Source organism: Chrysochloris asiatica, unplaced genomic scaffold, assembly GCF_000296735.1.
Source record: "Chrysochloris asiatica unplaced genomic scaffold, ChrAsi1.0 scaffold00097, whole genome shotgun sequence".
NCBI lineage: Eukaryota > Metazoa > Chordata > Mammalia > Afrosoricida > Chrysochloridae > Chrysochloris > Chrysochloris asiatica.
In genome coordinates, this window is record NW_006408615.1 from 5953706 (window position 1) to 5977090 (window position 23385).

At 40.8% G+C, this 23385-nt stretch overlaps 1 protein-coding gene across 1 annotated transcript in view; it reads left to right on the forward strand.

The window, feature by feature from the left end:
* SMC1B (structural maintenance of chromosomes 1B) overlaps nt 1-23385 on the forward strand; it is an 87098-nt gene that overhangs the window by 28706 nt on the left and 35007 nt on the right. The window contains exons 7-14 of the mRNA XM_006866895.1: nt 1200-1282; nt 1891-2098; nt 6292-6477; nt 8817-8996; nt 13096-13242; nt 17497-17634; nt 18797-18913; nt 20310-20416. Of these exons, the coding sequence (XP_006866957.1) occupies nt 1200-1282; nt 1891-2098; nt 6292-6477; nt 8817-8996; nt 13096-13242; nt 17497-17634; nt 18797-18913; nt 20310-20416 (1166 nt within the window). The remainder of the gene's footprint in view (nt 1-1199; nt 1283-1890; nt 2099-6291; nt 6478-8816; nt 8997-13095; nt 13243-17496; nt 17635-18796; nt 18914-20309; nt 20417-23385) is intronic.

Below are 23385 nucleotides of genomic sequence, written 5' to 3' on the forward strand. Positions count from 1 at the left end.
AACAACAAATATTCTTCAACCTAAGCTGTGCTTGAGCCCTTTTGCATAGCTGGTGGTGATTCCTGAGGCCTAACTAGCGTGTAAAGTGACAGCCACCATGGTACTCATCTGGCACAGGAAAAGCCCAGGAACTTGCTTGTGTTCAGACACAGAGGTGGATGTATCCAGTTTATACTGGATGTATCTTGACTCTTTTTCTCTTGGATAGAAATCATTGTTTAGATAGTAAGACTTCAGTATGGGGACCCTCATTTTCAAACTTGATAAAGGAGCTGTGTTTTCTTCAGTTTTGTAACTGACACCTGACACAGTAGGTGTGGTGACTGGCATGTACACTCCGAGTTTTAGATTATTTAGTAAAGGGATAAGACAGATTGATCTTGCTGTGGATACTGATGGGGTAAAGATAGGAAACTAACTGGTAGCAACATTTGGATTTATGATAAAGTGAACTGTTGTTAAGTGCTGTCCAGTCGCTTCTGACTCATTGCAACCCTGCATAGAGTTTGTGAGGATGGTGCAGCTGGTGAGCTTGAACCTGCCAACCTTGTGGTTCAAACCGACCTTGCAGTCCAGCGCATTAACCCGCAGCACCATGCCAGGGTTCTGGTAAAGTGAACAGAGGTAGACTTTTATGAAGTCCTTCCCACAAGCCTACGAAATGTCCTATAGGTTCTGGACTGTTGTAACACTTACCCACTCTCTGCTGGAGTAATTCACTGGTTTGTCTCTCCCACCACCCTTGAGGTTAGATACTCTAATTTGTGCATTATTATAGTTCTAGTTGCCAGCACCCATTAGCCAGTGAATAGTTTATTGAACAAAATCATTTGAGGGACTGATAAAACCTATGTAGAGATAGGTATTTGAAAAGAATCCTCTTGGAGTTTGAAGTTAGCAGACTGAACTTGAAAATTAGACGTCTCATAAATGTTGGAGCCAGAATTTGAACCAGGATTTGCATAACTTCAAAACTATACTGCACTGTCTTTTCAAAAATAAAAAAGGGTACTTTCATATGGTGATACTGGATATATTTCAAATAGACAGCATTGTACCAATATTATTAGAACTGACTCCATGGCACACAACAACCACCACCACCAATATCATTAAGTTTTTGGTGCATAGTGAAACATAGTCAACTATATTGGTTTGGATGTGCTGTAATTGATTTCAAATCTTATTTTCTATTTTAGGGAAATTTAAACCAGATACAAGAACAAATAGAAGACCATCAGAAAAAAATAGAAAAGTTGGAGGAGTATACCAAGACATGCAGGTACGTACAGAGAAAAAGTCCTCGTGGCCCTTCCATCTCCAGGGTCTGCTGTATCGCCATACATCAAATGAGTGCTCCCACTCTGTCCTAACGCTCTCCCTTCCCCATGGTCTTTCACTTCACAGTATATAGTAAAGTTTATGAGGAACCACATGGTAAGTAGAATATGTAAGTTTGGGACCTCTAAATGCTTGACATGGATAAAGCATAAAGCTTCCTTCTGGTGTTGCCATGTTATAATACAGGTAATTAGTCACATCATCCAAATGTATATGCCCTAGATGTCCTGCTGCTAAGAGTGTATTTAAAATTAACATTAAGCTTCTTATTAAGCTCCTAGTAGTAGTATTGGTGGCAGTGATGGTACATCCTCAGTATCCAGAATTCTGTATCTTTTGAACCAACAAGAACAGTCAGAATCTCTTTTGCCCATAGTTGGCATTGGGTTTATTTTAGTGTATTTTTTTTATGCTTTAAAAGTTGATAGAGTCCTGCAGTCTTCCTCCATAGCGCTAGACCTGAGGCTGTTGTATCACGTCATTCCTAAATCTTGGTCAGTTTTTTTTTCACTCTGATTTTGTTGTTGTTGCTGTTGTTATACTGTATAGAGATAGCTTGAAAGAGAAAAAACAACAAGAGGAAATCCTAGGGGATGAAATTGGAAAAGCAAAGTCAAGAATGTCTGAAGTGAATGAAGAATATAATCGTATTGGAAGTGAACTACAGAATGCTGGGATTGATAACCATGAGGGAAGGCGCCAGCAAAAGAGAGCAGAGGTTTTAGAACACCTCAGAGGACGGTACCCAGAGTCTGTGGTAATCAGAAATGAATAGTTAACTTTTAAAAGGCTAAACTTTGCTATTTCGTGAAAAAATGTTCTTATTATTTGAAGTTAAAATTTTTAACTTTATTAGGTTGTTTGTTGTTGTTGTTGTCGTAAGTGCCATAGAGTCTGTTTGGACTCATAGCAACCCTGTATAGTGTTACCGAGGTTTGAAGTACCGGCCTTGTGGTTCACACCACAGTGCCACCCCAGGAGTCTAGAACTTACTAGGAAGCAGTATTATTTTAGAAATCTCTAAAATGTGTTTATATTTAAAATACAGTAGCAAATAATTGGGGTGAAACCTGCATAGCTCTCAAAAGTGCCTATAGATAAGTAATCACTGGGGAGAAGCAGTGACTTGAATGTAGTACTCAGAAAGCCCAAGTATGGTCAGCATCTCCCAATGGCCTGGGCACCATGAAAATAGTCTAAGGTCCACCAATCACATAGCTTCAAACTTCATGTTCTTCATGGTCTCTGGGGGTTTTGCCCCCTCTCTTCAACAGCTATAAGTGGCATCTTTTTGAATAATGAATTTTTCTTCTGTAACACTAACCATACCTCCAGTATGGCTCGTGCTTCATTAGCCAAAATGAGGAGAGTCCCTGTTGCTTGGAGTGTCGTTCTCACAGAATGGTTTCCTTTGGTATTGGTATTGGCGTCTTCATGTCTTGTCACTAACACCAGTGTGCATTTCAAAGCCCTTATTTTCTGATGACCTGTTTTCAGCACGTGACACTGGTACCTCCTTGCTGTATCAGGAAATACTTCTCCCCAGGCTTCCATGAACACCTTGTCACTCCAGCCACCCAGCTCCATCTCCCTCACAGGATCCTAATAAGTCTGACTTTCTGACTCTTAAATGGATTTGATTTCTGGAGAAAGGTGGAGGAGTAAACCTGATCACAAACTTGCCGTTCCCTACTACCTGATAGTCTTCATTCTCAGGTGTCGCCGTCACAGACACACCACACATGGAGCGTTAGCACCCACACATGTGTTCTCTCACAACTCAGGGCACTGGCTTGAGAGTAAGGCTTTCCATCGCTGTTGGCTCGAGCGAGGAGCGTGGTAGGGAAAGGGCTTTGTCTCTTCAGATCAGAGCTTCTGCTCCTAGGGGATCTGCTTGCTCACTTGTTCCGTTCTATCTCAGAAGAGGCGGGCTGACCATGTGCCCTGCACTAATGCTCCTCAGCAGCATAACCAAGATCTGCCATTCCCAAATGCATATTCTTGTTGCTGTGTTGTTAAGTGCCATTGAGTCAGTTCTGACTCATACTGACCTTGTATAGAGTTTTTGAGGAGCAGCTGATAGGTTTGAACTGCCAGACTGTGTTCAGTGCTTATCTTACAGCACCACAATAACCACAGACAAAGAGGATAAGATTTACAAAACATATTTTTGGGAAATACAATTCAGTCTATAACACTAAAACTACTCAAAACAGTAAAACATTAGTTCAACAAGCCAACAGGGAAAAGGGCTGAACATCATGGCAGGAGTTTCCAAAACTGAAGGTTCAGGAGATCTAAAGAGTGAAGCACTGTCTGTTCCCATCTCCATCCTGCAGAAGCCAAGGGACAAATGGACGACTTGTGAATCCTCCCTAGTGTTCTTCCACTAGCAGGAAGCAGGATCCTTTTTCCTCTTCTCACCGGAGGGAGGCCAGTTTAAGAACTGACCTCTGATGGATTCCATGGGAGCGAGAGCTGTAGGGCTCCTTGTTAAACCCAAAGCTAGTTTGAAGCCCTCTCCCTGAACAGGGTCTGTCCTGATTCCCACCAGGCAGAGGAACCTTGTTCTGAAGAAGCAGAGTGAGCTCATAGTCAAGCAGAGAATGCCAGGCTCTAGCTGAGCTCTCTCTCGGGCAGGGGCCCTTGGGCCTTTAGGCAAAGGAAGTAGACAGAAAGCAGAGTCTTAGTCCAGCAGCTGTGCCTCAGAGGAGAGCTGCATCTCAGTTCAGCAGGAAGGAAACAGTTCTCTTCACTCACAGCAAATAAAATGACTGAGCAGAGCTAGACGCAGGAAGCATAAGGCAGGGGTGGGGGTCGGGGGTTGTGGATGGGAATTGGTGTGGCAGCTATCGGTATATGTCAGAGGAGTCTAAGAGCCCAGCCTGGAAGGTTACACATCTCGCAGGAATGTTTTGTTTTACAGACTACTGAATGCTCATAGGTGCTGTGGAGTCGTCTTAGACTCAAAGAATGAAACACTGTCTGGTGGGAGGAGGACATAAAACCAGATTTCAGAGAAAAATGAGAAAAAAATAACATGAATAAGGAAACTCTAGGGCTAAGAGAATAAATCCAGAACACAATATTTTGACTGAACTAATAAGTTAGAAATAGCACGGCCTGGATGACACAGCTGACGACAGGATTCCTGACCCAGAAGAAAGATGAGACAGTCACCAGTGAATGGAGAAAATGATGAGGAGATTCACATGATTAGAACAGGAATGATAAATGTAAACATATAAAATGATGTATCATAAAGAAACTCATACCAAAAAAACGGTGGTAGTGGTTGTTAGGTGCATGAGTTGGTTGCGACACACAGGAGCCCTTCCTCACCATTGTTCCTACGTTTTTGAGTCCATTGTTGCAAAAGACTGTCAGTCCATCTCTTGACAGTATTCTTTTTCACTGACTATATCCTTTACCAAGCACTATATCCTCCGTGGATTAGCCTCTCCTGATAACATATCTAAAGTACATGGGACAGAGCCTCGCCCTCCTCACTTCCAAGGATTGGACTGGCTGTACGTCTTCCAACACAGATTTCCTCATTCTGGCAGTTCATAGTATATATTCAGTATTCTTTGTCAGCATTGTAATTCAGCTGTATCAGTTCGAGTCACGCACATCTTCGTCTTCAGAGTGACAGCTTTACTCTTGAACACTTTGCAGCAGATTTGCCCACTATGGTCACTTGACTTCCTTACTGCTGCTTTCATGGGTAGTGATTGTGGATCCAAGTAAAAGCAAATCTTTGACCACTTTAATCTCTTCTCCATTTACCATGCTGTTTCTTATTGGTCCAGTAGTGAAGATTTTTGTTTTCTTTTCATTGAGGTGCACTCCATATTGAAGACTTTTTTTTCTTTGATCTTCATCAGTAAGTATTTTAAGTCCTCTTTGCTTTCAGCAAGCAAGGTTGAATCATCTGCCTATCACAGGTTAGTCGAGTCTTCCTTCTGTCCTACTGCCACATTCTTCATCAGATAATCCAGTTTCTTGATTATGTGCTCAGTGTACAGATGAAGTAAATATGATCAAAGGATACAACTCTGGCACACACCTTTTGGGATTTTAAACCATTCAGTGTCTCCCTTGTTCTGTTTGAACAGGTGTCTCTTGGTCCGTGTACAATTTCTGTGTGAGCATAATGAAGTGTTCTTCAAATTACCGCCCATGATTTGGTGAGATCCATGCCATCAGATACTTTTGCATAGTCTGTAAAAGGTCAGACATCTAACAAATGAAGTTCTAGGGACCATTGATATAGAATGGTTGGCATTCCAACATATTCCAGGAAAGTGTTTGAACTTCAGTCTAATTGCTTCTTGATCTTCAACTGAAATAGCACTCCTTCATAGGAAACCTTCCACAACTTCTCAGAACACACAATCCAGTCCCCATTAGAAACTTGCAGAGCACTTGGTACTTTCTGTTCCTGCATCTAGTCACGCCATGTTTACCTGCCTGTGCTGACTGATGTGTGCCTTTGCCTGACTGGCTCTGCGGGCTCAGAAGGTAACTGTTTTGTTCAGTAATCTTTCTTAGTGTCTTGCTCACTCCCTGTACACAGTAGGTGCCTCTGATTCTTGTTTAAAGAGTGCTGTTGTTAAGTGCCATTGAGTTGATTCCCACTCATAGAGACCCTGTTTGGGGCTCCCAAGGCGGAGTGGCTGGTGGGCTTGAACCGCCAACCATATGGTTCATAGTCCAGTGCTTATCCTAGAGTGACCATGCTCTATTAAGAGTGATGGATGAGTGAGTATTAGGCTAAGTGATCATTCTAGATTGAAACTTAGTCCATTTGGACAGAGTCTTTAGTACATTGTGATGCTTTTGCATTATAAACTTAGGTTTGATTTATGCTGCTAAGTTAACTGGTGTACAGTGAAGATGACTGCCCCTCATGAATGCCTTTTCTCTCCCCTTTTGGAACTTACTAAGTTTGGAAGACTGGTCGACCTGTGCCATCCCATTCACAAGAAATATCAGCTGGCTGTCACCAAGCTCTTCGGTCGGTTCATGACTGCCATTGTTGTAGCCTCGGAAAAGGTAGCGAAGGATTGTATTCAATTTCTGAAAGAGGAAAGAGCTGAACCCGAGACATTTCTCGCTCTAGATTACCTTGATGTAAGAAACTTATAATAATGTTCAATATTTAATAGTGATTAAAAACTTGCCTGTTGTGTAGCTTCATTGTCTGTAACTATGCTAACTCAAAAACAACAACAACAACAACATTGAGTCAATGCTATAAATCTTTATGAGAGAAGAAAGTCTAATCTTTCTCCAACAGAAAGTGGGTTTGAAGTGCTGATCTTGCATTTATCAGTCCAGTGCTTATCCTATTACAGTGCCACGTGGGTTCCTTCAGAACTGTGGTTGATGGTGTTGTCAAGTGCCATTGAGTTGATTCCAACTCATAGTGAGCCGGTGTAGGGTTTCTGAGGAGCGACTGCTGGGGTTGAACCACTGATCTTGTGGTTAGCAGTCCAGTGCTGATCCTATAGTGCCACCCCAGGACTCCTCGGAACTATGGTTGTAGTCATTAAGTGCCACTGAGTTGGTTCCGACTCATAGCGACAGAATAGGGTTTCTGAGGCTTTAAATCTTCATGGGAGAAGCAAGTCTCATCTTTCTCCCACAGAACAGCTAACAGGTTCAAACCTTGTGTTTCGTAGTCCAATGCTTATTGTACTTTGGTGGTGTTAAGTGCCATCAAGTCATTTCTGACTCAGCAGCCCTGTGTAGGGTTTCCAAAGAGTGTCTGGTGAGTTTGAACCACCAGCCTTGCAGTTCAAACCAACTTGAAGGTCAAGTGCTTATCCTAAGGCACCATGTGGTAATGATAAAAATGGAAGCTCGGCTGCCAGCCCCTCACCCTATTGCTGTTGTTAAATGCTGTTGAGCAGTTCTGACCCACAGCGACCTTGTCTAGGGTTTCTGAGATTTTATATCTCCTATGGAGCAGAAAGCTTCTTCTTTCGCCCATGGAACAGCTGGTGGGCTCGAACCGTGGGCCTTGTTGTTCTCAGTGCAGTGCTTACCGTAGGGAGCCATAATGATTGACAGGAAGGAATGCTCTCAGTGGGTGCCTTACCTTTCTTGGCTCCCTGCCATTTCTCCCTGGTCTCAGTTTGCTCTAAGTCCACCATGTGGCTGTCTGTGGTTGTGAGGCCGTGACTCTAGCAGTGCCTGCCTGTGCCTACCAGTCAACAACCCATTTCCTCCCACGGGATGTGCAATCTGCTGATGAGATGCCATCCCGACTTCCAATTGTAGATACCTGGTCCCAAGTGTCAGATTTTAGTGGAACAGACTTGTGTTTTGAAGTTTCACTGCCAGCTCTAGAAAATGCTCTGTTGATCACGACATCTAGACCCTGAACCTCAGGCAGGAGGGGCTGCAGTCAAGAGCACGTGCCCGATAGCTGGGCCCACCTTAGTATGCACCTCAGTGCATTCATCCTGCAGTTTTCAAGCATCCGGTGCTTCAACTGTAAAATGGTGGGATAAGTGCTTCCCTAGGTCCAAGGACGTGTTGCCTGTGACGCACTGCACAGCACTTCAGCAGAAGGTGCTCAGTAAACATGGCTGCTATTGCTGCAGGGCTCCAGATCTGCCTTCCATCCACTGAAGCTGCTCATCCCATTTTATTGGTTAGCCTCTACGCACACGCACACACATTTCTATACAAGATGTATTCCTAGCCAAAGACCCTGATGGCACAAAGGCTAAGTGCTTGGCTACTAACTGAAAGGTTGGAGGTTCAAAGCCACCCAGTGGCTCCATGGGAGAAAGGCCTGGCCATCTTCTCCTGTGACAATGATGGCCTCAGGAACACTGGGGGGCTGTTCTGCTCTGTCCTATAGAGTCGCTGGACTCACACTTGGCTCCATGACACCCAGCAACTCCTGAGTGTACAGACGCATGTGCTGTGTATATATAAGGTTTATTGGTCATTCTTCTTGGTTTGGACTTGCTGTAAAGAGTGAGATCATATTTACTTATTATAATAACAGATGTGAAAAACAAAGCAAAAAAATAACAGATGTGGCCACTCTTTTGATATATTGGTAGGCCAACTTAAAAGTCCTGTCCTTGAGGTCTGAAGGCATTCCTGGGCAGTGAAGCCTGAGATGATACTTGAGGTTGTGCAGTTTTGAGCTGTTCTTGGCCCACACCTCACAGGACCACACACCTCTGCGAAACTGTAGGGCTCCGAGAGCCCTAACCACTTAGTAATCGAGGGGTATCTCGCTACTTCTTCTGGCTCTTAATGAAGTGTTCTATTGGTTGGTTTAATGTGTAGTGAGCCCTCGGGTTCTCACCAAGCTCTGTTGTATATAAGAGCATATTGGTAATCTTTTGCTGTCAGGCTTATTCAGTCTTCGTGGGAAAGAATGTAATGAACATTTGGGGGAGTTTTCACTGTATCTACTTTTACCAAGTATTTTTTAAACCTTCTAGATCAAGCCGATCAATGAGAGATTGAGAGAGATTAAAGGCTGTAAAATGGTGATTGATGTTATAAAGACCCAGTTTCCTCAGCTGAAGAAAGTGATTCAGTTTGTGTGTGGAAATGGCCTCGTCTGTGAGACACTGGAGGAAGCCAGGCGCATTGCATTTGGTGGCCCTGAGCGACGGAAAGTAAGGCTTGAGTTGCACTCGTCTCTAAGTTGAAGTGTTACTTATGCAGCAAGTTTAGCGACACACACGTGTATGTGGTTCCACATGTTCTTTTCTATAAGGAGAGCCCACACATAATCCAAAATGCCTATGGCATTTTAAAAGAATTCATTTGGTATCATCTCCCAATGTCATGAATTATATATTTGAAATTATACTTACTGTAAGAATATCCTAAAGCAATTCATTTTTTTCACTGGATAGGGAATAAATGTCCTTGCTGAACCTCAGTTTTCCCAGCTTTTACATACATAATCAATGTGTTTCTGAATGCCAGCAAAGCTTTTAGGTGATTATTTTTTATTCTCGGCTAATTTTCCCCAACATTTAATAGAGATTCTAACTGTTCTTTACATATTCAAGGTCCAAAGACATTTGGAATGCTTAAAAGAGCCCAGTTGAGATGAAGGTACTGAATACTCAAGGGAGTAATTATGATTTTAAAACTAATAATGAATATACTTCGATTTGAGTGGTGGTGGTGTGCTATGGAGTCGGTTCCAACTCATACCGATCCTGTACAGGGTTTCCAAGGCTGTGAATCTTTACTGGAACAGAAAGTCTAATTTTTCTCCCACGGAACCAACCTCTGGTAGTTTCAACCTCCTGACCGTGAAGTTAGCAGCCCAACTGGTAACCAGTACGCTACCAGAGCGCCTTTTGATTTGAGCAGAGTTAGTATTTAGTTGATCATTGTTAAAATTCCTTGAATTCTTTGACAGTGTTTTTCACTACGTTTGTGTTCAAGAGTAATAGACAAGCTCTAAGAAAGACCAGTGGCACTACTTAGTGAAAGGACTGAATAAAAAATTCAAGCTTCGACTTGCAATATTGAAGGATTCTATGGACAAAATATTTAATGAAGCAGAAAGCACCAAAAGAAGATGGAAGAATACATGGAATTAATGTACCAAAAAGAATTGGTCAATATTCAATCATTTCAGGAGATAGCATATGATCAAGAACCAGTGATGTTGAAAAAAGCTCAAGCTGCAATGAAGGCATTAGTGAAAAACAAAGGTCTAGGAATTGTTGGGATACGAACTGAAATGTTTCAACAAATTGACACAGCACTTGAGGCTTACTCATCTGTGCCAAGAAATTTGGAAGACCTGGCTAACTGAGTAGAAGAGATCCATATTTGTGCCCATTTCAAAGAGAGATGACTAATGGAATGTGGAAATCATCAAACAATATCATTAATATCACATGCAAGTAAAATCTTGCTAAAGATAATTAAAAAATGGCTGCAACAGTATGTTGACAGGGAACTGCCAAAAATTCAAGTTGGATTCAGATGAAGATGCAAAATGGGGGATATAATTATTGATTCCAGATGGGTCTTGGTTGAAAGAGGAGAATACCAATAAAGCCTGTGCTTTATTGACTTTGCAAAGGCTTTCAACTGTGTGGACCACAACAAGTTATCAATAACATTGTGATGAAAGGGCATTCCAGAATACTTAATCATGCTCCTGAGAAACCTTTATATAGACCAAGAGGCTTAAAATCAGACAAGGTTTGTACCAGGGTTGTATTCTTTCACTATACTTATTCAGTCTCTATGCTGAGCAGATAATTTGAGAAGCTGGATTATATGAAGAAGAATATGGCATCAGGATTGGAGGAAAACTCATTAACACCTGCAATATGCACATGATACAGCTTTCCTTGCTGAAAGTGAAGAGGACTTTAAATACTTACTGATGAAGATCAAAGACCACAGCTTTCTGTATAGGTTTCACTTCAATGTAAAGAAAACAAAAATTCTCACTACTGGACCCCAATATGCAACATCTGTATAAATGGAGAAAAGATTCAAGTTGTAAAAGACTTCATTTTGCTCAGATTAACCATCAACACTCATGAAAGCAGCAGTCAAGAAATTAAAAGACATATTGCATACATCAAATCTGCGACGCAAGACCTCTTTAAAGTGTTCAAGAGCCAAGATGTCAGATTGAGGACTAAGGCACGCCTGACCCAAGCCATGATTTTCAATAGCCTCATAGGCATGTGAAAGTTGCTGATGAAGATCAAAGACTACAACCTTCAGTATGGGTTTTATCTAGATGTAAAGAAAACAAAATTCCTCACCACTGGACCAGTAAATAACATCAAAACAAATAGAGAAAAGATTGAAGTTATCAAAGACTTCATTTTGCTCAGATCAACCATCACCAGTCATGGAAACAGCAGTCAAGAAATCAAATGACATATTACATTAGGCAAATCTGCTGCACAAGACCTCTTTAAGGTATTCAAAAGCAAAGATGTCAGTTTGAGGATTAAGGTGCGCCTGACCCAAACCATGGTATTTCTGTAACCTCATATGCATGTCAAAGTTGGACAGTGAATAAGGAAGACCATAGAAGAATTGATACATTAGAGTTTTTATGGTGTTGGAGGAGAATATTAAGAGTACCATGTTCTGCAAAAAGAACAAACAGATCTATACTTTAAGAAATACAGCTAGAATGCTCCTTAGAAACCAAGATGGCCAGACTTTGTCTCTCATACTTCAGACTATTATCAGGAGGTACCAATCCTTGGAGAAGGACATCATGATTGATAAGTGGAGGGTCAGCGAAAAAGGGAAAGACCCCTAAGGAGATGGACAGGTACAGTGGTAACAGCAGTGGGCTCAAGCATAGCAAAAATTGTGAAACAGGCCATGACCTGGCACTGTTTCCTTCTGTTGTTCATAGGGTCGCTATGAGTTAGTACCAACTCAATGGCACCTAACAATTGGTGGGAATGAACCAGCGACCTTGCAGTTAGCAGTACAGTGCTCATCTTACAGTACTAGGAAATTGCAGACTGAGCTAAAAACAAACAATTACTGTCCTTCTTAGAAGAGGAATTTGACTATACATCAAATGAAAATACGTTTTTTTTTGTTTTTTTTTTGAGACCATGCTTACTTTTGGTCATGGTGATTGTGTGCCGTTGAGTTGACTCCAACGCTGTAAATCTTTAGAGGAGCAGAAAACCTCATCTTTCTTCCTCTGACATGTGGACTAGAACTGTTGACCTTGTTGTTAGCAGCCCAACAATTAACCCATTACACCACTAGGGTTCTTTACCTTCCCTTTTACAAGTAATTGTTTTCATCCAGCTAGAAACTATAAAAATTACTCAAGATCCATAATTCTATAAATTGTTACCCCTGTATTTTTAGAACCAAAAGGGATGCCTAACAGTGGTTTTTCCTATTTGATGTTTGCAAATTTTATGGTATTTTTCATTGATTCTTTTTATGTTTTTATAATCAACTAAGAAGCTCTGGTAGTGTAGTGGTTACGAATCAGGCTGCGAACCGCAAGGTCAGCAGTTCGAAACTACCAGCTGTTCCACGGGAGAAAGATGAGGCTTTCTGCTCCCATAAAGATTTACAGCCTTGGAACCCTGTATAGGGTCGGTATGGGCTGGAACTGACTCCAGGGCACATAACAACAACAACATATCACTCTTAAACCTTTAGCTATTGTTTTTATATGTATAATTGGGTCTTCACTGTGAGGCCAAATTAATGTTTACTTAACTATCCTTCACTTTCTTAACGGTTACATTTTTGAATTTGTTTGGAATTTAATTTCATGATCATTGGTACATGTAGGTGTTTTCTTCAAATGGTTAATTATTTGTCCCAACATCATATATTGAACAAATTTGTCTTTTTCCCGTTTAATTTTTGTTTCACTTTTTTTCATAATTATGTTTCACATTTGTGCTTGCTTTGGTAAAATACAAAATTAACAAGCCGAACAGAGTCCTGCTTTCCTGGGATTCCCTCCACCCTCTGCTCTCCAGCCCATGCCAAGTGTACCTCCTGAACGCTGTTTCTGCCCTCGCTTGCATTGGCTGATTTCATGCCATCATTTCTGAGTTTTGTGTTCGTGGTTTGTGTATTGGTTGGTGTCTCTCCATCAGCTAGGTGTTTTGAAAACCAAAAGCTACAGACTATCTCAGCTGTAAACTGTGCTGCACACACATGTCCTTACGCTCATATCGTCTTGTTTGCCTCGGCGCCGGGTAAAGTATTGCTTTCATTTCACAGACAGTAGCGCTTGATGGAACATTGTTTCTCAAATCTGGGCTCATCTCTGGAGGGTCAAGTGACTTAAAATACAAGGCCAGATTCTGGGATGAGAAAGAGTTGAAGGACTTACGAGACAGAAGGACCCAGCTCGTCCAGGAACTAAAGGTAAATCCAGGCTGGAAAAGTTGGAGAATACCATGTACAAGAACTGTGTTTTTAAACTCTTTTTTTTTTTTTTTTTCAGTTGGCAGCAACGTGCCTCACTTTAAAAAAAATTTTTTTAAGTAATTCAGCATGATATACAGTAAAAAGGATGTTTTCCGTACTCACCCTCACATTTCACTGGTGTTTGCTAAACATAGCTCGATGTATTCTTGCCTTCCAGAAATTTCTTTTTATATATATATATTATTTTTCCTGTTTTGTTTGTTTTACAACACATACTTGTTATAAGTAATCATTTTCAACAAACTTGTTCATTTGTTATCATAACACTGATGGTATTGTTTAGTGTCGTTGAGTTGGTTCAACCAGTAATAACCCTCTATAGGGTTTCTGAGCCTGTAAATCTTTGAGAAAGCAGACACTTCATCTTTCTCCCAAAGAGTGGCTGCTGGGTTAGAACTGCCGACCTTGTGGTTCCCAGTCCAGTACTTTTTTGTATAGAGCCACTATGCATGTTTTTATCTCAGTACATAGAGATCTGTTTTTACTGCATACTGCCTGGTATTTCATTGGATATATTTTATTTATTTACCCATTCCCTAATTAAGGGACCTATGGGTTTTTTTATATTATGATAATGCATTATTAGCATTCGTTAAAGAAAGTGAGAGAGAATAACATATTATCTAAGAACATTAATTAGGAAGCCAGATTGCCTGGGTTTGAATCTGGACTCTGCTGCTTACTAGCTATATGACCTTGGGCAAGTTACCTAACCTCTTTGTACCTGAGTGCCCTCATGTGTAATATGGTAGTAATAAAAGTACCAACCTTTCAGGATTGTCATAGGATTAAATCAGATAATTCAGATAAAGTACTTAAAACAGTGCCTGGCATATGAGAAGCACTACGTAATGTCTGTTGCTATTACTGTTATATGCTTACTTGTATAATTATTGAGTCATTAGGTCTAAAGTTAGTTTAGGTCTAAGGATAAACAAAAAACTCTGCTGCCATTGAGTCAATTCCTACACACAGCGGTCCCATAGGACATAGTAGAGCTCTCCCATAGGGTTTCCAAAACTGTGACTCTGTATGGGAGCAGATGTGTATTTCAAATGTTGACAACCAAAAAAAAAAACCTGCTGCATGGAGTTGATTCTGACTCATAGCAGCCTGGCTATCGATCCAGTGCCTATCCTACAGCGCCTCTCTAGGACTGTTTCCAAATTTCCACCTAAAGTGTACACTCAGTCAATTTACTGTTAAAATTTAAGACTGGGTAACATATAGTTTGGACTAACACATGGGGTCTGGAGGAAGAAAGGCCTGGAGGTCTTCTGAAAATATCAGCTATTGAAACCCCTCTCATACATGTGGATGGGGTTGCGGCGAGTTGGAATTGACTAGGTGGTAACGTGTATGGAAGGTGGGGCCTAGTTCTCTCACTTTAGCAGTGTGACCTTAGGCAAGTTACTCACATGCATTTATGTTTTTGTTTCCTCCACTGTGAAGTGCTGTTAATTGTAGTTTTGTTGAGAGGATTCCATAGGTAAATAAGTTGTATGAGAACAATGATTAAGAGCTAAATAAATGTGAGCTATGGTGTGGAGGGATAATGCTGGACTGCAAGGTCAGTTTGAACCACAAGGTCAGTGGTTCAAGCTGCCCAGCCGCTCCTCAGGGTCCCTATGTGTCAGAACCTACTGGATGACACTTAACACACACAGACATTTTCTTTAATATCCATGGGACATTTATAAAAACTGATCATATTCTTGGCCACAGTGAAAACTTCATCCACTTTTTTAAAGTAAAGCGTTTTAGAGGTCACATTTCTTGATTGTAATTTAATGAAATTGAGAATTGTTAGGTGCCACAAGCCAATTCCTACTCCTGTCAACCCTGTGCACAACAGAGTGTAACATGACCAGATCTTGCACCACCCCACAATTGTTAAGGATGTTTGAGTCCATTGTTGCGGCCAGTGCTGAGCCATTTCATTAGGGGTCTTCCTCGTTTTTGCAAACCTTCTGCTTTGCCAAGCATGATGTCCTTATCCAGGGACTGGGTCCTTCCTGACAACATGTCCAGCGTCCATGAGACAGGAGAATTTGGGTTGTGCTTCTTCCAACACAGAGTGGTTTGTTCTGGCAGTCCAGAGTCTTCTTCAGCACCATTCAAATGCATCGATTCTTCTCTGGTCTTCCTCATGCCTTGTCCAACTTTCACATGCACATGAGGTGTTTGAAGAGACCATGGTGTGCCTTCATTCCCAAAGTGACAGCTTTGCATTTTAATACTTTACACAGAGGTCTTTTGCAGCAGTGTTGACAACATTGTAAGCTTTTTGTCTACATAGAAATTACCACCTGTACTTGTCAATGTCTTTTGGATCAAAGAAGTAATCAGAAGGCAAGTCACAAAGCATCTTGAAAATGATGAGTAGGAACATACTTCTTACCAGTATTTTGGGAACACAGTAATAGTGTATTCGTTATAAAAGAAGAAAGATGAAATAAGAGAATGTTTTACTCACCTTAAGAAATCACCCTAGAACAATCACAAAATATACAACAGCAAAACTAAAAGGGGATTACTTTTAAGCTGAAATTAATTAAATGGAAAACTGAAAATAGAAAAGGGACAAATAGTTCAATACTGGTTTCTACTGAAAGACTAATACAAATACACAAAATACACTCCTTTCAACTCTAATGAAGGGAAGAAAAGATAGAAGCAAAAATGTACATGGTCAGGAAGAAAACTTTTAGACATGTTATGGAAATCTTATCTGCAAAAGGATGCAATCTAGGATAGGATCAGGAGCTCAGGAAGAAGGAATTTGAATGATTGGTAAACTTGGAAAAATGTTCAAAGCCTCTAGTATTTCCAGAATACAAATCAAATTAATAAGATTATTTATATTTACCAATTGTTATTGTTAAGAGCCGGCAAGTTGGTTCCAACTTGTAGCACCCCTGTATAGGTTTTCTGAGGCTTTAACTCTTCTCAGGAACACAAAGCCTTATCTTTCTCCCAAGGAGCTAATAAACAACTGGCAGGTTCAAACTGTAGAGCTGTGGTTTACTGTCCAGTCTTTATTGTAGGGAGCCACTGTGCTCCAATACTTATCAGTACGACTTAGAAAATAAAAGCACGTGTGTTTGTGTGTATGTATAGATATACACATGAGGGTGCTCTAAAAATTCCTGGAAAATGGAATTTTTCCATAAACTTTGAAGTCCATCATATACACACTAACATAATGTGTATCACTGGTGAGGATGGAAGAAAAAGACTATCTGTACATTGCTTGTAGAAGCATGAATTGTCAGCCTTTTTGGGAAAGCAATCTGGTTGGTATTCACTGTTTCAATAAGCACAGGAGTTTTTAGATCCATCGGTCTCACACTGGGGCATCTCTTGCATAGAAATGAGAAAGGCCAGCACTCGAGGGTGTGTGGTGTGGCACTGTAGGATCAGCACTGGACTGCAAACTAAAAGGTCAGTGATTGAAACCCACCAGCTGCTCCTTGGAAACCCTAGACAGGACTGCTCTGAGTCAGAACTGACTTGACAGCGTTAAATAACAACAACATGGCAAGAACAAACTTGGAGACCATCATTAGCAGACTGAATACTTATGGGCACAGCCACATGCTGGAATAGCGTGCAGTCATTGAAAGAAAGACTGTAGAGCTGTATTAGTTATGAGGGACCATTGTGAATAAGTGAATGAGAAAAGCAAGATGAGGAAAATGTGTTCAGCATGATCCCAACTTTGCAAAATGACTGCATAAACCTATGTATGTATGCACACGCATGTATTCGTACCATTTTCAGTATTCAGAGTGAACATACAGAACACACACTCAGGAGTCAACTTGTTCAAAGACTAGGAGGAGTGAGAAGACAAGAAAAGCGGCCAGGACAGCACTGAGGACAAGGCAGTGCCCATCCTTTGAGAGTGCTGGCTGGGACACATTGCCCATTTCTTGTTTTTCATATACCTAAACCCTCCTGGTGGGAAGTGTATTGGTTTTTTGAGAATGCCGTTTGGCATCTGGGCTAACCCACATGACTGATGTCTTTACTTGCCCAGTCTCCTGAGGAGAAGGGGAAGGTGCAGTTTTTGTAAATTGTCAGCAAATTATTACATGTGAAAGCACTTTGAAAAGGGAACATGCTTTTCTATTACAAATGATTCTTATGATATTTTTCTTTCTTGCTTTCTCTCTCTCTTTTTTTAAGGATTTAATGAAGACGCTTCGGAAAGAGACAGATTTGAAACAAATACAGACTCTAGCACAAGGAACTCAGACACGACTTAAATATTCACAGAGTGAACTAGAGATGATTAAAAAGAAGCACCTTCCTGCTTTTTGTAGGGTAATATAGGCATAACAACAACAACTTAGTCATATCAAATTCTATAGACTTGAAAACCAGAGTGTACACTTTCAGGAATTACGTTTATATTGTTGTTAAGTGCCGTAGAGTTGGTTCCAACTCATAGCCACCCTGCATAGGGTTTATGAGGCTATAAATCTTTATGGGAGTGGAGAGCTTTAGCTTTATTCAGAAAAGATAAATGGTGAGCTTGAACCATTGACCTTGTGGTTCTAAATCCAGTACTTATCCTACAGAGCCACCGCCTTCCAACTACATTTATATGTTGTTGTTGTTATGTGCCGTGGAGTCGGTTCTGACTCATAGCGACCCTGTACAGGGTTTCCAAGGCTGTAAATCTCTGCGGGAGCAGAAAGCCTCATCTTTCTCCCATGGAACAGCTGGTAGTTTCAAACTGTTGACCTTGCGGTTTGCAGCCCAATTCGTAACCACTACGCTACCAGAGCACCTTACATTTATATGGTGCTACATAAATACATGGAGTCCTGGTGTGGCACTGAACTGCTAACTGCAAGGTAAGCACTTCCAAACCACCAGCCACAACTTGGAAACCCTACAACAGAGTCTTTATGAGTCAGAACCAGCTCAACAGGAAACAACAATGTAAATTTACAATATAAATATGTCAATATACATGTATATGTTAAGTGCAGTTGAGTCCGTTCTGATCCACAGCAACCCTGTATAGTGTTTCCAAGGAGAAGCTGGTGGGTTTGAACTACTACTGACCTTGTGGTTTGAAGTTCAATGCTAATTATACAATGCCACACCCGGAGTCCATACATTTATATAGCACCATGTAATTTTTAGTCACTTTACTCCTTGTTACTTTATTTGTATGGTGGTTAATCTTGTTAGTCATCTGCACCTGAATTCCATCTTACCTCACCAGACTCCCTTCTTTTCTTCCCCTACCTGCCACATTTTGTACTTGACTCCTGGTGTGGTGCTGTGGGTTAATGCGCCAGACTGCAAAGCTGTTTGAACTGCAAGGCCGGTAGTTTAAGCTCACCAGCTGCTCCTTGGAAACCCAGTACAGGGTTGCTATGGGCTAGGACCGACTCTATGGCATTTAACAACAATATATAAAGTTAAAATAGCCATGTTAAAGTTGTTTTTTTTTTCCCCTTTTTGTGATTAGGAAAAATCTCAGCTACAAAGTGAACTGCTAAATATTGAGTCTCAATGTACTATGCTGAGCGAAGGGATCAAAGAACGTCAACAAAGAATTGAAGAATTTCAGAAAAAAATAGATAAGGTGATAAATGTTTTATATTCATTAATAAGAGACATCTATAGCTGTAGGCCAGTGTCAGTGCCTTTCTGATAAGGAGCTGAAGCAAAAGTTGGCCACAGCAGTGCCTCATTGGGACTAGACATAAACTACTATGTGCTGTTCGGGCGGGGCTTGCCGGATGTATGTCCGGTGTCGTTCCTGTTGGGAAACAGTGTGCAGTGCAGTCACCCTCTCTGCCCAGGTAACGGCACAGCCTTCTCATGCTGCCACCCATGCTCCTGTTTAGTCGGGATTGTTTCTACATCAGTACCATGTTTTTACACAAATAATTTAGACATTATACGGGTTTGGGCAAGTCTCATGCTCCCTCCATAGGTTTGTCTCCTGTGTATTCTCTGTGTGTTCCTTACATGGGCACGTTGTACAGTGTAGTCCAGGCACAGCGCTTGACTCTGGGTGACAAAGGTTTGGTCACCTGGCCTCTGTCATATGACAGGAAGAGTCCACTGTGGTGTGCTCCACGGCTGTGTCTCTAACCCTCGGATGTGCTTCTCATCACTCAGTAACTGATACCCATTGCTTCCAGTGCCACATTAGCGCAGAATTGGAAAGCGCACTTACATTGCTCCCTAGTCACCTGTTCTAGGTAAACACCTCTCACCTCCCTAATTGGCCCCCAGTCACCCTGAATGTGAGGGCAGCGCTGGTAAGCCAGGCATCCTCGGCTGCTCTGTTGTCTGTCAGTCCCCGAACAGCAAGCCATGTCAGGATGATGCCGGGCCAGCCTGGAGTCTGAGAGCTCTGGGTGGAACTGTGACTCTCCAGGTGTGGGTTTTCTGTGTAGGCTCAATGCAGTCACCTACTACTGCAGCAGGTTTTTTAGCAAGCATATCACGTGAAGACTTAATTTACATTCAGCTAGTATCCTGGCATCTTTAACCTGTTTTAACATTTAAAACCGATCTCTGTTACCCTATGATTGTACACATGCACAAATGTACAAAGATTGGGGTTTAGTTTTCCTAAATCTTTCTGATCCATAATTCTAAGGTCTAGTTTTATACTGTGTAAGATGGTACCATATCACTCATATAGAGAGAATATTTATGTTGGGTGTGATATTTTGGTGTGACTAATGTAAATGGAATTCTTCCAATTTGATATTAGGCTAGAACACCCAATAAGGTCAGCTGTGAGCTTTCCTTTTTTCATTTATAGAATTAGAACACTGAAAATAGATGGTATAATTTCTGATGTTAAAAGAAGAGCCAGCACAAGCCCCTCGGTGCACAGTACAGCTTGTTGGGCCTTGTCGGGGCTAATATAGGGGAATCTTAGAGACACTTAGGTTACTACCTTGTCTGGGTACTTTCCTAAACTCAAGTATTAAACCACTTGTTTCAAAATATTTTAAAAGGTAGAGGATGATATTTTCCAACACTTCTGTGAAGAAATTGGCGTGGAAAATATTCGTGAATTTGAGAACAAACATGTTAAACAGCAGCAGGAAATTGATCAAAAAAGGTATTTTCCTTAAGACGTTGGTAAGCAGCTTAGAAATATAAAAGTAATGATTGTTTTACAGCTTAGAGGGATCATGCTTGACGTAGTCCATTTCCTAAGAAATTGCTAGTAAAACATTCAGATTCTTATAAGGAGATCCAATTTTTAATTTCCTAATATTTTGGAGAGAGAAAACACAGGTGAATACAGGGAAGAGATGGGGACATAATTGCATGTGTGTTGTTATAAGTGTCATCGAGTCTATTCTGACCCTTAGCAACCTGTCTAGGGTTTCTGAGGAGTGGCCGGTGGATTTGAGCCACTACGTTTCAAGTCACATTGACCTTGAGGTCCAGCGTTTATCCTATAGCACCTCACCCTGTAGTGGTTGCTAAAAGAAGAATGTGGCACTGCTTTGCTGATTTTCTGTGAATATTCATATTGATGGATAAGATTGATAATTTTCAAGAAATTAGACATTGCCAGAAACTACTCTAAGCTGATAGAAAATTTAAAGAAACCAATTACCATAGAGCAAAAAGGCAAAAAAGCTTCCTATCACCCCAAGGTACACCAGACACACTTGGTTTCAAAGGAGGATCATGTCAGCCCAGTCTAAGGGAGCACCCGAATTCAATAATTAATGTTTATGCTGATGTTTAGTGTTTATAGAGAAGCCCTGGTGGCCGTGGGTCAGTGTCCAGCTGCTAACCCAAAGGTCCTAGCCACCCCATGGGAGACAGATGTGTCAGGATGCATTCTTAAAGATGTACAGACTTGGAAACCCAGTGGGGCAGGGACTCTGTGAGTCAATATCAACTTGATAGCAGTGGGTTTGGTTTTGGGGTTTTCAGTATTTAAACTGTGTCAGTATGGAAGACAAAGAATTTTTTTATGAATTGATCATAATTTTGATGCCAAAATCCAAAGAAAGGTTCACATACTACAAGAAACTATAAATCAGTACCACCTACTAATGGCCAAGTAAAATGAATTACAGTACAATGTGACCAGGGCATTCATACAGAAATAAAGACTGGGAGGTCTGTGTGTGTGTGTGTGTGTAAATCAGGTGAATTTTAATGACTTTTTCTGCAAAAAAAGAGAAGTTGTGTACTTTTGCTTAAATGTACCCATGAGGTAGATGTTTATATATATTCCTTAATTTCCCTGTGAACCGAGTGAAGAGTTACAGAGCAGATCATCGGTTTTACAAGACTGGGAGATCTCTTTCTGGAACTCTCATCACAGTAATGGTTCAGAGGAGGAAACATTGATGACACAATACATGATCTAAAAGTCATTTGGCAAAATTCAGCATCCATTCCTGACATTATTAGATTCATGGTAAAACCTAAAGAGTTAGATACCTATGTGACAAAATGCATCTCAGTCTCAATCTGCCTTGTGGTTTCAAGGAGTAACCCTCAGTGTTCCTATAAAGCCAGAAATGATCAGGTATTTAGTATCATCAGCATTACCTAACAATCTGAAGATGCGAGTTGATAGACAAGGGAAGTCAATAAAGTAAAACATTTGGAAAGAAAAAGGTAAATGTATCATTATTTACCTCTTCATAGACAGTCCAAGGGAACAAATGGAATACTATTAGAGACTAAAGACAATTGATTCATGTGGCTACATACAAGAATTAATGTAAAATGACATTAAAAGTCAACACCCTTTTTATATAAATACCATTAAAACAATATGTTGTTGTTGTTACGTGCCATCGAGTCGGTTCCGACCCATAGCGACCCTCTAGAGGGTTTCCAAGGAGCTACTGGTGAGCTTGAACTACCAACCTTGCAGTTCAAACTGACTTTGCAATCTAGCGCATTAACCCACAGTGCCACACCAGGACTCCAATACAATATAGTAGAAGAGAAAAATCCTAATAATATGTTATATAAGACAGGCCTCCTACTGTTGAGTTGATTCCAATTCCCAGCAGCTCAAAGAATTTAGAACTGCCCTGTAGGATTTCTGAAGCTATCATCTTTACAAAAGAAGCCTGCCTCATCTTCCCCACAGCACAGCCTCATCCCCGGGTGATCCTGGTGGATTTGACTCATGACCTTTTAGTCAACAGCTCAGCACAACCCACTGCACTATCACGGCTCCTTCTAGTAATATTGTGCTGTGCTGTCAAGTCAGGTGTAACTCCTAGCAGTGCAGTATAGGGTTTCTGAGGCTGCATATCTTTACTGGAGCAGAAAGTCTCCTCTTTCTCCCATGGAGCAGATGGTGGATTTGAACTGCTGACCTTGCAGTAAGCAACACAACGTATAGCCCATTATTCTCTTTCCAATAATGATGATGTTAAGTGTCAAGGTAAGACTCATAGCAACAGTTGTATAGGGTTTCCAAAGAGTGGATGCTGAGTATGAACCGCTAGCCATTGGGGCGAGGAATATGGTGAACTGCCTAGTACAAATAGAAAAGCACTATATAAAAGACTGGGGGATACAGACAGAAACTTAAAAAGAAAAAATATACTAGTTAACTCATAGATTCAATTCAAAGAAGTTGATTCTCCCTAAATTCATCTGTAAACAGCATCTTAGTACATGTATGAACAAGAATTTTCTTAAGATATTCTGAAAAATTTGACCATGAAAAATCTGACAAAGACCTTGGGAAAGAACTAGAATTCCCAGATATTAGAATGGAGTGCAGTGCAGAGCTACAGTAATTAGAATTGTGTGGTCCTGTGCTGACTCTTAGGAGTAGAGAAACATTCTCAGATTTATAAGGGACATAGAAGGCACAGGTAGCATTTCATATCAACAGGTTTGCTTTTTTATTTATTTTATTTATTTATTTTAATTTCAGGGTTTTATTGTTGATTGAGTAAAAGTTTGCAGGGCACATCATCAGTTTCACGTACAACCATTCATATAACTTGTTTCATTACATTGATTATAATCCCCTCCATATACCATGAGTTAAAAGTATTTCTCTCTATCCACTTTAGCTTTTTTAAAAAA